Here is a 14,061-nt window from a genome sequence, read left to right as displayed (position 1 = left end):
AGCATTTCTGCCTCATTTAAATCAGTCAATACCTCAATTAGAAGCCAACATTGGACTCAAGGGAAGACCGGTCTGAATGTTTTGCTGCTTTATATGAACTCTCAGGCTGTTTTTGTCTTTTTCATATCAAGATAAAAAATAAAAAAATGTGAAAAAATATATATAAACCTTTGTCACTTCTACTGTAAAAAAATCTTTGATGGATGTTTTTATTCATGGAATTTTTAAAAAAGCCAACACAATTTTTAATTTAAATCAAAAATTACATCTTTCATTGTAATGAAGTAGTTGTATAAAACGAGGGTTTTTTAAAAATAAAGTAGATAGGTTTCTACACTAATTCCACTTACGATGCTCATTTTACGGTGTATTTTTTATTTTTTTTTAATTTGGTGTACACTTTTAAAACAATGTAATTTTCTGGAATATATTTTTTTAATTCTTTCTCTCACATTTTCATATTGTATTAAGTGGTTCAGCTTAGAGAATTTGTGGCTAACAAATACTTTTTTTGTACAAATGTTATTTTTGCAGGACCTACAGTGGTCATGTGACCTGTACTTTATCTCTTTTATTATTATTTTGATAGTTTATTCATTTTTAGCTGTGTTTAAAGGACTGTAGCTCCTTCAAAATCTAAATAGTATAGATTGATGTTTGATTTTTTTTATTTTTGATATCTTGTTGTGTAGTCATGCTAACATGTAGTAATGTGGGTCAAATTCAAAACAGTGAAATTACTAGACTTCATACTGATATTTGTTTTGCTTAAAAAACCCAAAATGGAAAAAAAAAACTGACCATAACGCGTTTTTAGTACTTTTTTAAATGTTACTGAATCTTCTATTGAACACAAATAGTAATTTATCATTTCTGTTTATTGTTTAAGCAACACAAAAACGATGAATATTAATTCAATGTAAGATTGTGGAGAGTTTCAGCTGTGCTTCAATTGCAAAACAGAGAGCAGGAATATAGACCACAGGAGAGCGTCCTGACAGCTGGGTCAAAGGAAAGACCCAGCTTTTTTTTTTTTCAGTCCTCTCCTTCTTTGCCTCTCGCTTTGTTCTCACCCCCCACTCCCCATCCACCCAGCTCTGTCCTGCTTCTCCCTCACACTTCGCCTTCGCTCTGTCTTTGTTTTATTACCAGACCCCTGTAATATTGCTTGATATTAAAAAATATACATCAACCGAGCAATTACAGGCTATCAAAGAGAACAGGTTTGGCCCGGGGCGCCGCACGCTGGATTCACTGAAATGAGATGAGATCGAGATATGAGAAAGCTCCTCCGAAGCACGAGGCTCTGAAATCCACCTGGATAAGTGAAGATCATATGCATACATGCATTGATGCTCCGATGCAAAGCTCAACAAAGACTGAGGCTAATTCTGTGGAAAATATACTTGCAGGCCTGTTTAAATCCTGACCTCAGACTTTTATGTTTAGTTCATAAAGTCGGTTATGAAACTAGAAACAAAAATTGAATTTCTATAAGTCCCACAAAATCATTTGACATCCTGGTGAGGTCTGGCTGGTGGATTTGTGTCGTCCTGACAGACCTAACTGCACTATGTTGACATATTTGACTGATTATTGTCAGGGAAGGATCTTCGAGTGAGAAGGCTATGAAAAATAAAATATAACAGATAACAGACAATGCAAATCCCAGAATTAAAAAAAATGAAAAGGCAACCCATAAGTCATGAGTTCCTTCGATAAAAAACAGAGAACAGTCCCTGCAAATGCCATAACATTTAGAGAAGGAGCTGTGGAGACTCCCTTAATGGGAGTCGCTCAAAATTCATAGATGCTTTGCAAAATAAATCTAGGGTGTTCTGGGGGGGGGGGCAGTGGGAGGCGGGACAAAGCTTTGGGGAGCTAGGAAGTGGGCGGGGCTTCAACTGCATCAGAAATTAGTCTGTGATTTAACAGATTGCTTTTGCTTTAAGAGACTTTTAATGTTTAAATAAGCAAACTTAGAACAACATCAGCAAAACTTTACTTTTACAGAAGGAGCCTATATAAAAATAGGATGAGAATCTTTAGAAGAAAATCCCTAAAAAGTTGGAAAATGATCTCTCAGTGCAGCAAGTCCTTTTTACTGAACCAGAAATCCTAAAAATATAAATGAGTAGTTCCACAAAAGCATTCAAAAAGGGAAAAATACGATAAAAGAAAGCCAACTGCTAGATAAAATTATTAAAAATTAGATTCACAAATCTGCAGCCTAATAACACATATTTTTGCTAGTTTTAAGCAAACAGTTTGTATTTGTTAAGTTGTTATATTTCTAACTGTAGTTGATTTTCATTATAATAACAAAAAATGAGTGCAATAAGTGGAAATGATTCATTTCAGAACAAAATGTGATTTCATTTCATTCATTTATAAAGCACCTTCCACCACCCTCCAAGGAGGCCCAAAGTGCTGTACACAAGAAAAGGAGACTACATTATAAAAGGCACAAAAAGCATAAAAGACATACAAACATAAAATATATAAAAAACATAAAAACAAATTTAAAACTAATATTAAGATGATAAAACAATCTTAGCACAAGTTGGCCCATCTTCATAAATGCTCCTAAAATCTAATCAATGAAGTAGTTCTGTTAAATAAAATGCATTTTCTTGTCTTATGAGTACTTTTTAAATCAAATAATTTAGTTTTTTTCAGTCGTATGTGAAGTTTTTTTTATCGGCAAGAAAGCATACGAATTTTGACTCATAAAATAATTTCCTTATTTCTAAATCCTAACTCTTAATGAGACAAAAAGCTTGGAAAGAAAACTACTTCAAATTTCTTGAATCTCTAAAAACAAAGTTTTAAATCTTTGCAAAACTCAATCAGTTATTCTGAAAAAAGTGAAACATTGGATCAATTAACAGAAGTAGAAAGAATGTTCTTGTGCATGGGCTATGTGTCTGTCTGCATCCTGTAGTTTTATCAATTTCCAAAGTGACTTAAAATGCTTATTTTTTACAAAATATTGTCATTTTTGGAAACATTCTGATCCTGATTCAAAATATTTCTAAAGTCATGGATGAATTGGACTCCCTGGAGAATTACAATGAAACATTTCTCAAGTTTGACTTCACATTGTTGGATGCAAAGTCCACACCGTCATCTTATAAATTGTATTTTATTCTGTAACTGTTTTTCTCTTTTTGCTCTTAAATGTTCATTTCTCCACCTGTGTTTCATATGAAGAGGGACATCACCATCAACAATAATGGAGGTCAATTCATTTACCTCGATATTTGTACTTTTCTGTAACCATTAGGAAAATCAACATTTGGAGAAGTGGAGGATAATAAATTCATAATAAAGCCAAATGTGAGAATAATGGACTTGTGATTTCTTAACCTTTGTGACACTGATGTTATAATTAGTCTGCACCATCACAGTGCCAAACCAACTGCTGTTTGCCACAGAGGATTAGTGGACGCATGCCAAACTGCATTTTTCCTTTGGTTACTGATGCATGCTTCAACTAAAACAGAAGCCGTGTCACAGTTTTTCTACCATTTTTTTCCTTTTTTGCTGCTTTGCACAGCTGCACGGTAAGGCCAGCAGGATTGTGTTAATGTGTCCGTTTATTTGTGCTCTCTGAAAGTGAGCGGTGTTGCCGTTTGTGCGCGGCTCTAAGCTGCATGTCTGAAAGCGCGGGCGACTGTGAAACAACGGCGCCGCTAACGGACTCGTCTGCTGCGTATGAATAATCAAAGTGGTCCTTCTCATCATTAAATCATGGCTCTCCTGGCGGGAGCCTGAGGAGTGAGATAGAAGCAGAGAGTGAGGGATCATAGTTAGCGCTGCAGGGGTACATGGTCTCTGCCTCTTCTACGTCGTGTACTGTGACTTAGACCCCCCATACACACTTGCTCATATGAACCCAGCTCAGGACCGTACTGGAATTCACATCCACTCCAATTGCATATTTTCATGAGAGCGGAGGCCTTAAAGAACAAAAAAAATCATGTTTTTGTAGCATTTTTCTCATGATGGAGGACATATACAAAGAAAATCAAGCTCAAAATTGCATTTCTGATTATTTTTTTAATTCAAATTCAAATTAAAAAAAAAAAAGTGGTTTGAAAAAGTGGTTTGGATTCTGGCCCCTTGTGTGATTGAGTTTGACATTCCTGATCTAAATAGTCCATAAAGGCTGTAAGACTAATTTAAAGAAATATGGATCTTCTTAACCTGTTGTGTTCTTTCTGGGGTCACGGTCGCTGCCACAGCCTAACTTATCTACTGTTGGCCGAAGGCAGGGTACACGCAGGATCAAGCAATCACACACCCATACAGTCACACCTAGGAACACTTTAAAGTAATCAGAAGCCGGAGAAGACCCACACATGCACAGGGACAGAACCCTGCTGGGATTTGAACCAGAGTACACTCACTGTGAGGCCCAATCACTGCACCACCGAGCAGCTCCAACAATTTAGGCAAATTTTCCAGTCATGAACATACTGTAACAAAAATCTAAGATCAAACACTCCCTGCAAACCAGCAAAGCCAGGCGTAGCCTGAGGTGAAATGTTTCAAATCTCAACAGAATCAAATGTACAGGATGGGTTTTTTATCAGGTTTGGCAGGTTAAATAATAACTTTGTTAAAAAAAATAAAATCCGTTGTTCAGAGCTGCATCTTACTTGTGGGAACAGATGAGATGGAGTTATTTTGTCATAATCTAGTCACTTGAACAAAACTTAATGAAAGAAGCTAAAATAAAAAACACTTCACAGCAATCATACATCCTTCACATCCATCTGTTAAGAAGTTTATAATAAACTCTGTAAAGGAAAGCATTCTAGATGCTAAAATGCTAAGACTTGGTTGATTCTACTCCTGGGCTCGGGGGATGCTGGAGCCTATCCTAGTCATCCTAGATGGTTTAATCCAGGGGTGTCAAACTCAGTCGCACAGCAGGCCAAAATCCAAAACACACCCTAGATCGCGGTCCGAACAGGATAAACATTTACTGAACACACTAAAACTACATTTTTAAACTTTAAAAATGTAACTTCTTAACATAATTATGAACAAAAACAAGCAGGAATAATTTTCCAGAATAAATCAATTTAAACCCTAAATAAATGTCGATATTTAACTCCAGAAAAAATATATTGTGATAAAATTATACAAGTTAGAAATTAACACAAGATAACATCAGGTCATTTGTAACAATAAAATGATCTGGAGGGCCGGATATAATTCCTCTGAGGGCCGGATCCGGCCCCCGGGCCTTGACTTTGATACATGCGGTTTAATCTATGGATTTGGCTAGTTGAAACCTCAGTGTGATTAAACTATTTTGTCTTGATTGTGAGAAAGTTGATTACAAATGTCTACAGACAGAAATAAAATCAAGCACAGATTTTTTTTTTTAAATTGAACAAAATACCTCCACACAATTGTGAGAGACTGATATCATACAGGGAACAATTACCTCAAGTGATTGCTGATGAAAGTGGTTCAACAAAGCACTAAGAGGAACTACACCTCTCCCTCTGACTGTGGGCTTTATTTTTGTTCACTTTATACAGTGGTTCATGTGACTACTTGAGACCACATCGTTTTTTCTTTTTTTTCATCATTTCCTTAAAGATGCATCTTTAAGAGCGGGTTCACTCCACCAAGCTGTGCACGCAGCGCGCTGAATGACACACTCTCACACAAGCTAGAAGATATGTTGCTAATGAGCCCAGTGTGCGGTTAAAGCGTGGAGCCAGACCTGCTTCACAGTCAGACTGATGAGGGTTCAGGCAGGAGTCACGGCTCCTTTCTTCCTTCCTCCGCCTCATCTTCAGAAAGCAGCACGTTACCACTCGCTGTCGTTATCAAAGCGGGCGCACGCTCACCTGAAGGTGATCCTCGTTCCTTAAGCATCGGGTGAGTCAGGCAGACTCAAACGGGAGTTGATGATGGTCCCTGGAGTGTTATGATAGTCACAGAAACAGAGGAAATTCACTTTCCTCTGCTAAAGACGATTTACATTTACATGATGTAAAAAGACTTTGCTAAAGTGCATTTGACAGGGAAAAAAAATCAAAGAGGATTTTTAACCAACTGACTGATTTTCCCTGGAATTTTCTCCCGTTCTCCCTCTAGTCCCAGCCATGATCACCTCCTACCCTAACACCACTCTGGCCACGCAGGGAGAGGAGAAGAGGATGAGCTGCATCGCTCACGGGGAGAAACCCATCATGGTGCGCTGGGAGAAAGAAGAGCGCATCATCAACCCCGAGACCAGCCGATACGTGGTCACTGTAAAGGAAGTGGCCGACGAAGTCATCTCCACGCTGGTGGTGAGTGCTTCACTTCAATCTGAGTGATGCATTTGAGTCTTTGCCAATCCTCTTCACTTTATTGGGACAGACAATCAAACCATGTTGTGGTACTAAGTACAGAGGTATTTAGGCTTGTTCCTGGCTGTGCTTTAGACCCCAAACCTTTTCTTGTGAGGGACACAACTGTTTTCTTCTCTGATGTGGGGCCGCGGTCAGATTGTAGGCTAACAGAAAACGTGCAGCAATCACAGCCTAAACTTAAACATTTACGGTTTTCCAGAAAGCTACACATAGCCAAATTTAAAATATTTCATTTCTGTAGTCATCATTGAAAAAAACAATACCAAAACAATGTAAAAATCAGATAACGCATTATCTGCGTTAAGATAATGCGTTATCTGTAAGCTGAATTTGGCCACTAAAGATGCTAGTGCTAATAGCTAAAGATGCTGAAATTGATAACTGAAAACGCTGAAGCTGATAACTGAAACAGCTAAAGCTAATAGCTGAAAATGCTAAAGCTGACAGCTAGCTATTAACGAAATGCCAAATTAGCCTAAAAACTGAAAAAATACATTTTGAAAAAAAAAAATCAAAATTAGCCAAAACAGCAAGGATGTAACTGAAATATTAGCTAATCTCCAAAATAGCCTAAAAATTTGAGCCAAAATTAACTAAAACAGATAGAACAACTTTATTAGTCCCCCTAGGGTAATTTAGTTAAAAGCAGTTCTCCTGCATGACATAGACAACAAACAACACAGTAAAAGCCACAATGCTAAAAACGTGTTAAAGAAATAAAAAGAAAGTAAATAAATTGATGAAATACAATTAAAGGATAAAAGAAACAGGTACTGTCTCCATTCGGGTATGTTCACTTTGATTTAAGAGCTTTATGGCATTTAGGATAAATATTTGGAGTACCTGTTAGTTTTTCTTGCTGGAGCAATATAACGGCAAAAAACTGGAAGACAGGGCGTGTTTATGTGTTAAAATGATGTTTTTTGCTTTTTGCTTCACCTGCCGCTCCCAGAGCTGAAATATTAACTGAACTCCGAATTAGCCTAAAGAACTGAAAAAAGCCTAAATGATCCAAAATAGCTTGCATGTAGCAAAAATATTAGCTAAACTCCAAATTAGCCTAAAGAACTGAAAAAAGCCTAAATTATCCAAAAATGCGTTCATGCTTTCATTATCTAAATGCCAAATTAGCCAAAACAAAAACAAAAAACGGGTAAAAGTGTAATTTAGGCAAAACAGCTCGTATAGGCTAAAGCTAAAATATTAGCTAAGCTCCAAATTAGCCTAAAAAAAAACTAAAGAGCCTAAATTAGCCTGAATGTACCTGAAATATTAGCTAAATGCCAAATAAGCCTTTAAAAAAAACAGGTAAAATGTGTAATTTAGGCAAAACAGCTAGTATAAAGCTAAAATATTAGCTAAACTCCAAATTAACCTAAAAAAAACCTGAAAACAATCCAAAATTAATCAAAACAGCTTGTGGCTAAAATATTAGCTAAACTTCAAAATAGCCTAGAAATCCTTAGTAAATGCCAAAACAGTCGAAAAATTAGCATAAAAAGCTGAATATTTTAATAGCTGAATGAGCTCAATAGCTGAACGAGCTAAGAGCTAGAGACGTCCAAAAAAATGTACGGCAGAAAAATAATAATAATAAAGAAAGAAAGAAATTGTGAATCACTATTAAACCAATAATTAGTCTATCCTCTCCCATCATAGTTCAGACTGCAGGAGGATGGAATAAACCTTAAATAACCTTAAATGTGATGCATTTTCTCTCCAGATTATGCCAACAGTCCGTGAGGACTCTGGCTTCTTCTCCTGTCATGCCATCAACTCCTTTGGTGAGGACAGAGGCATCATCCAGCTGACAGTGCAAGGTGGGTTAGGTAGTCAGAATGTAGAATGAAACTTTGTCTAGGAGCTTAAAGATTGAATTTACTTTGTTTTTCTGTACCATTGGTCTATGTCAGGTTTCTGCTACCTGCAGTTCCAGAGCCACATGTGACTTTTTTACCCATTCATTAGGGATCTCTGGTAAAAGAAATATAAGAATGTTTTATTTTTAAAAGCCATTATAAAGTAAAAAGTTAGTAAGGAGTACAGTGCAAAAGCAGAAAGTGAAATAACTCAAACTTTGTTCAAGTCATTCACAATGAATTGGAAGCCAAACTAAAATATTTTGACATTTTTGTACTCCATGTAACTCAGAAAATCAATCGGAGGTCGATAGGAACAACCAGAATTACGGCGGACTTTGTGTTTTTGAACAAATTCAAGGATTTTAAGAGCTCTTCATGGTCTGAAAAATATGGCAAAGGTCACTTAGTTAGCTCTGGTTTAATTTTAGAAAGTTAGATTAACAACGTTCTCACTGAAATGAAATAAACAGATGTTTTAATCCCGGCTGACTTACACTACCTACTACTACATGTGTTGCATTGAGATGATCCTATGATGTGGTACAGGGTGTCTTTTATTTTGAAAGGAAGTCATGTGAGCCTAATAACAATAACGTAAATACAAATCAGTGAAATAAGACTTTGTGGCTCCTGTTGGGTGCTGGTTGGTGAGAAATAACCCAAATGGCTCTGGAAGTGCAGAAGGTTGCAGACCTCTGATCTATGGTATAACCAATGACTGTACCAGAAAACTAGACCGTGTGATGTCATTACTTCTGGCTGCTCCAACAAAATAAAGTTAATTCTGTTAATTCATTATCAAAAACATCTGTTTCTCATATTTACTGTTCCTCAGAACCCCCTGATCCTCCGGTGGTAGAGATCCGCGAGGTCAAAGACCGAACCATAGCGCTGCGCTGGACCATGGGCTTCGATGGCAACAGCCCAATCACAGGGTATGATATCGAGTGCAAGAACAAATCAGGTAACTGAATCACTGAGGATCAAAATGTGGTCATTGCACTAAAAAATAATAACAAACTGACTTTTTTGTTTGTTCTTGTAGCTTCATGGCTATCTGCTCAAGTAACCAAAGACGTGTCACCACAGTTAAACCAGGCAACTATTATTGACCTCCATCCTTCCTCCACTTACAACATCCGCATGATTGCCAAGAACATCATTGGCAACAGCAACCCCAGCAACGAGCTCACCATCACCACAGATGAAGCAGGTTGGTGAGATTATCCTGTTCCAGAGGCGGTTTCACAAGTGACTTCTAGTTTTTTACTAAACTTTTTTTAACTCTATTATGGAAGCTGATAGGATAAAATCTGCTTCCCATGCTATACCTGGCCAGAATGGCATCAGTCCAATTTGCACTGTTCAGTTTTATTGGTTTCAATTTACTTAAAAGAATAAAATGTTTCACCTCAACTCTGTATTTATTCATCTTTGATACTAATTTTTTTGTGTCACAATGTTTCCAAATATTTCCTTTTTGACATTTTAATATTATTTAATATAATTTTACATTCAATTTTTGAACTGTTAACGTTGGTGGGTTAACAAAGTGGAAAATGCAACATTAGCAAATAATTGACCCTAAATGGAAAGAGATGATCACAAAATACCAAGTTTAATAAGTTATTTTATCCTCATTTAAATGATGTTCAAGCTGTTGTTTGCAGGAAAACCTTTCCAACGAGTATTAAGTCATCCTGTACATCACTAGTACTATTCAAGCGAGGCCATCATTTGCTCTAAATTAGCAAACAAATCATTCCACTGTTGCTTTTAGGAAGGTCTATTAGTGTTCAGCTCTTCTGCATTGCCTGTAATATTTCCCATTATGGTATTTTAGCACCTAAAAATGGCACATTCTGTCGCATTCATGGCCAAAATGAAGTCATAAAGCTCTCCTATCATCTCTGACACTATAAAAGGGAAATTGAGTGAAGTTAAGGGTTTATTTTTAATTGGTGTTAAGTAAAGGGTGAAAGCTTGGAGGCACATGAGTGAACAAGAGTAACTGAAATGTTCAGCTGGAAGATTTTTATCTCAATAGCACCATCTAGTGGAATTTGTCTGCCCTTGTTTTTTGTTTTTTTTTTTGTTCTTTTTAAATGAGATTTGCCATAATGGTGTATGTTGGTTTGCTCACAGCTCCAGACGGGCCTCCACAAGATGTCACTCTGGACTCCAACTCCCCTCAGAGCATCAAAGTCTCCTGGAAGGTGAACTTTCAAATGGATTATCTCTTTTTCCTGCTTTTATTATTTGAGATCCAACTATTTTGAAAAGAAAAGGATAAATAATTAGGCAAATTCAGTTTATATGTGATGTTTTTCTCACTTTTTTTCATCTTCTTTGTACAGCCGCCCCTTAAGCACCTGCAAAACGGTGTAATACGCGGCTACCAGGTCGGGTACAGGGAGTACAGCCCTGGTGGAAGCCACCAGTTTACCATTATCAGTGTGGACACAACAGGAGACACCACAGAGAGCATTGTTTTGGACAACCTGAAGAAGTTCACCCAGTACAGCGTGGTGGTTCAGGCGGCGAACAGAGCCGGCACCGGGCCATCCTCACAGCAAGTGGTCATCAAGACCCTGGAAGATGGTAATGAGACGTTGTTTGGCTTGTTATGTCTACAAACGACAAGATCAAGTATGAGAAAATGACTGTTTCACATTTTTATTATTTACATTTGAGTACGGAAACCAGAGGATGTTGGAGAAATGTTTAAAAGACTAAAAAAAAAGACATGAGCTGTAAGGAAAGTGTAAGAGAAGGTCTCCCTCTACTGGATATTGTGGTGAACTACAGTCTGTGTGTCTGAAGTAAAATTAAAAACAAATCTCTTTTTTTTAAATTTAATTTAATCTTAGCTTTTACACAGAAATATAACTTAAAAGTTATTTTGTTAAACATGAAAACCTCAAAAACATTTCAATCAGATGCCATTGTCCCACGAACAATAGGAGATATTTTCTTTTTGTTTGTTTTTTTGCACTTTTGAGAATATTCTTGAAACCTTTTTAAAGTTGCATGATGTCCAAAATTTGAATTTTCCCTTACCCTGAACTCTGTGCTCCTTTTTCTCTGTGGCAGTGCCGTCTCGTCCCCCGGAAAATGTCCTGGCTGTGACCAAGTCTCCAGAGATCATCTCCCTGTCCTGGATGCCTCTTCCCAGAGAAGCTCTCAACGGAAATCTGCAGGGTTATCGAGTCATCTACTGGGCCAACCTTCCTGATGGAGGTATTAAAGCGTATAAATGCCTACATGCAATAGCTTTTTCTTGATATTAATAAGGAGCAGTATTTGATAAGTCAGTTGTTTTGCTGCTGTTTGTTCTTCCGTCCAGCAGGGGGAGCTGTGGTTTGATTCCAATATTGTTTTGTTAGGAAACAGTATGCTTTTTTAAATTGATTATTTATCAATGTTCTCTCCTTCAGTTAGTTAAAAATGAAAATTTAATGACAAACTTATGCAATGAATGTCTTCTTCTTTGTCAGAACTGGGTGAAATCAGAAACGTGACCACCAATCAGCCGTCTCTGGAGTTGGACGGTTTGGAGAAGTACACCAACTACAGCATCCAGGTCTTAGCCTTCACAAACGCTGGGGACGGAGTCCGCAGCGAACAGCTCTACGTTCGCACCAAAGAGGATGGTACAAGAAACAGGAAGTGACATCACACACTAGCGCTGATGACAGGAGACTCCAATGGCTGTGCATTGTTTGGTTCCACAGTTCCTGGTCCTCCTGCTGGAGTGAAGGCTGCAGCCTCCAGCAGCTCTGCCGTGTTTGTCTCCTGGCTCCCTCCCCTCAAACTCAACGGCATCATCAGGAAATACATCGTCTTCTGCTCCAACCTGCATCCCATGGTAGTAGCATTTGTTTACTCCAAAATTCCCTCTTCCTCCTTTTTTTACCTTCTGGGTGCTGTTTGAGGGAAGTCAACTGTCAGTCCTGTACATTGAATCTGTTTACTGATTTCTCTTTGACTGTTTTGCAGGTGATGAGTGAGTTCGAGGCGTCTCCAGATGCGTATTTCTACAGGATCCCAAACTTGGCTCGAAACCGGCAGTACAGTATTTGGGTTGTGGCTGTGACGGCTGCAGGTCACGGCAACAACAGTGAGAAGATCACAGTGGAGCCGCTGGCCAAAGGTTTACCACCCTCAACTAACTGCTTTTATTCTTAAGTTTGGTGCTTGTACATTTCACTTAAAAGCTGTGTCTCTGTCTGGCAGTGGTTGATGAATTTCTTTTGGCTGCTTAAATGTTGCTCGTTTGCTGTGTCGTGCTGCTTTCAGCTCCAGCCAGGATCTTGACCTTCAATGGCACCGTCACCACTCCCTGGATGAAGGACATCGTAGTACCATGTAAAGCTGTTGGTGAGCCTCTTCCCACCATCAAGTGGCTCAAGGGAAAGTACGTCCAAAACATTTCCGCTGCACTGGAACAAACAAAACATGCATTTTTATAAAATCTCAAACTTGTTCTCCTCTTGGTTTCTCCAGCACCAACGGGACCCCCACGCCTGTCGCAGTGGACGGCCGCCGTAGCCTCCACAGTAATGGAAGCTTCATCATTCGTACAGTGAAAGCAGAGGATTCTGGGAATTACAGCTGTGTGGCCACCAACACCTGGGGGTCAGACGAGGTCACACTCAACCTGCAGGTCCAAGGTAAGTGACCCTTGATTTCTCCTTTGTCTCAAAAAGAAACATGTTTTTTTTTATTTTATTTATTTATTTTTTTTATTAAACTACAAAAACATACATTTCTAACTCATTCTTAAAGTAGTAAGAAAGTTTGAGAAAACACAACGGAAAAGAGCCAAATGTAGAACTGGATGAAACTATTTAAACCTTTTTTTAAACCTTTCAAATTAAAACAGATTTAAAAAATTTCAAGTACAGCAAATGTTGGATATTTTGAACTATATGGGATCAGAAAGATATCCAGTGTTCAGTGTTTTTGTTTTGGAGCTTACTTTAGTTACTGCTTTAGAAAACACAATCCTTTTAAACGTACCTAACAAAACTATTTTGGGAACAATCATCTACTAAATCTAACATTTCTAGCAGCTAATTAAGTCAATGTAAAAAGCTGTGTCATTATACTGAAATATTTATCTAAAATTAAAATAAGATATAACCTTATACAGCATTTTCTTTATCAATGCATATACTCTCTTATAAATATGTGTCTTTAGAAGAGAATAAAGTCTTTAGAAGTTTATTTTTTACATTTATAGTTAATAACGTAAAGCTACAATGGAGCCTTAAGGCCATTTGACAAGCACTTTTTTATTACAACTACAAAGTTGTAAATGTACAAGAAAAAAGTTTTGACTGGGAAATACAAGAATACATTTATATATTTATGACTTTGAAACTTCAAGGCTAGATTTATGACTTTTTTTCTTGTAAATTTATGTGTGTTAAAGTCATAAATGTATGACATTAAAAGTTGTAAATCTACGACTTTAACACATGTATATTTACAAAATAAAAAGTCATACATTTATGAGAAAAAGTGCTAAATTTATCAGAAAAAAAGTCATAAATTTACTGGTTTTAAAGTCGTAAACTTATGACTTTCAGAAATGTAAATCTATGATCTACAATTTGAACACATGAAAATTTACAAAAAATGTCAGAAATGTTTTAGAACAAAAGTTACGTGTTTTAAAGTCGTTAATGTATCACTTTAAAAATGGTAAATCTGCAATCTTAACTCGCGTAAACTTGTGGGAAAAAAAACAACATACATTTATGAGAAAAAGTAATACATTTATTAGAATTACCGGTAAGTCATAAATTTAG

General features: G+C 37.2%; 1 protein-coding gene across 2 annotated transcripts in view; it reads left to right on the top strand.

Annotated features, from left to right (window-relative positions):
* The window catches only part of LOC112149115 (Down syndrome cell adhesion molecule), a 147,788-nt gene that overhangs the window by 117,673 nt on the left and 16,054 nt on the right, over positions 1-14,061 (top strand). For both annotated transcript variants that reach the window (XM_024276576.2, XM_024276577.2), the window contains 12 exons: positions 6,124-6,320; positions 8,107-8,203; positions 9,081-9,209; positions 9,291-9,458; positions 10,391-10,461; positions 10,603-10,846; positions 11,339-11,485; positions 11,743-11,898; positions 11,980-12,113; positions 12,245-12,398; positions 12,545-12,662; positions 12,752-12,918. In XM_024276576.2, the coding sequence (XP_024132344.1) occupies positions 6,124-6,320; positions 8,107-8,203; positions 9,081-9,209; positions 9,291-9,458; positions 10,391-10,461; positions 10,603-10,846; positions 11,339-11,485; positions 11,743-11,898; positions 11,980-12,113; positions 12,245-12,398; positions 12,545-12,662; positions 12,752-12,918 (1,782 nt within the window). The remainder of the gene's footprint in view (positions 1-6,123; positions 6,321-8,106; positions 8,204-9,080; positions 9,210-9,290; positions 9,459-10,390; positions 10,462-10,602; positions 10,847-11,338; positions 11,486-11,742; positions 11,899-11,979; positions 12,114-12,244; positions 12,399-12,544; positions 12,663-12,751; positions 12,919-14,061) is intronic.

This window comes from Oryzias melastigma, linkage group LG13, assembly GCF_002922805.2.
Source record: "Oryzias melastigma strain HK-1 linkage group LG13, ASM292280v2, whole genome shotgun sequence".
Lineage (NCBI taxonomy): Eukaryota > Metazoa > Chordata > Actinopteri > Beloniformes > Adrianichthyidae > Oryzias > Oryzias melastigma.
The sequence above is the reverse complement of the archived record's forward strand: the minus strand, read 5'-3'. Positions and strand labels throughout refer to the sequence as shown.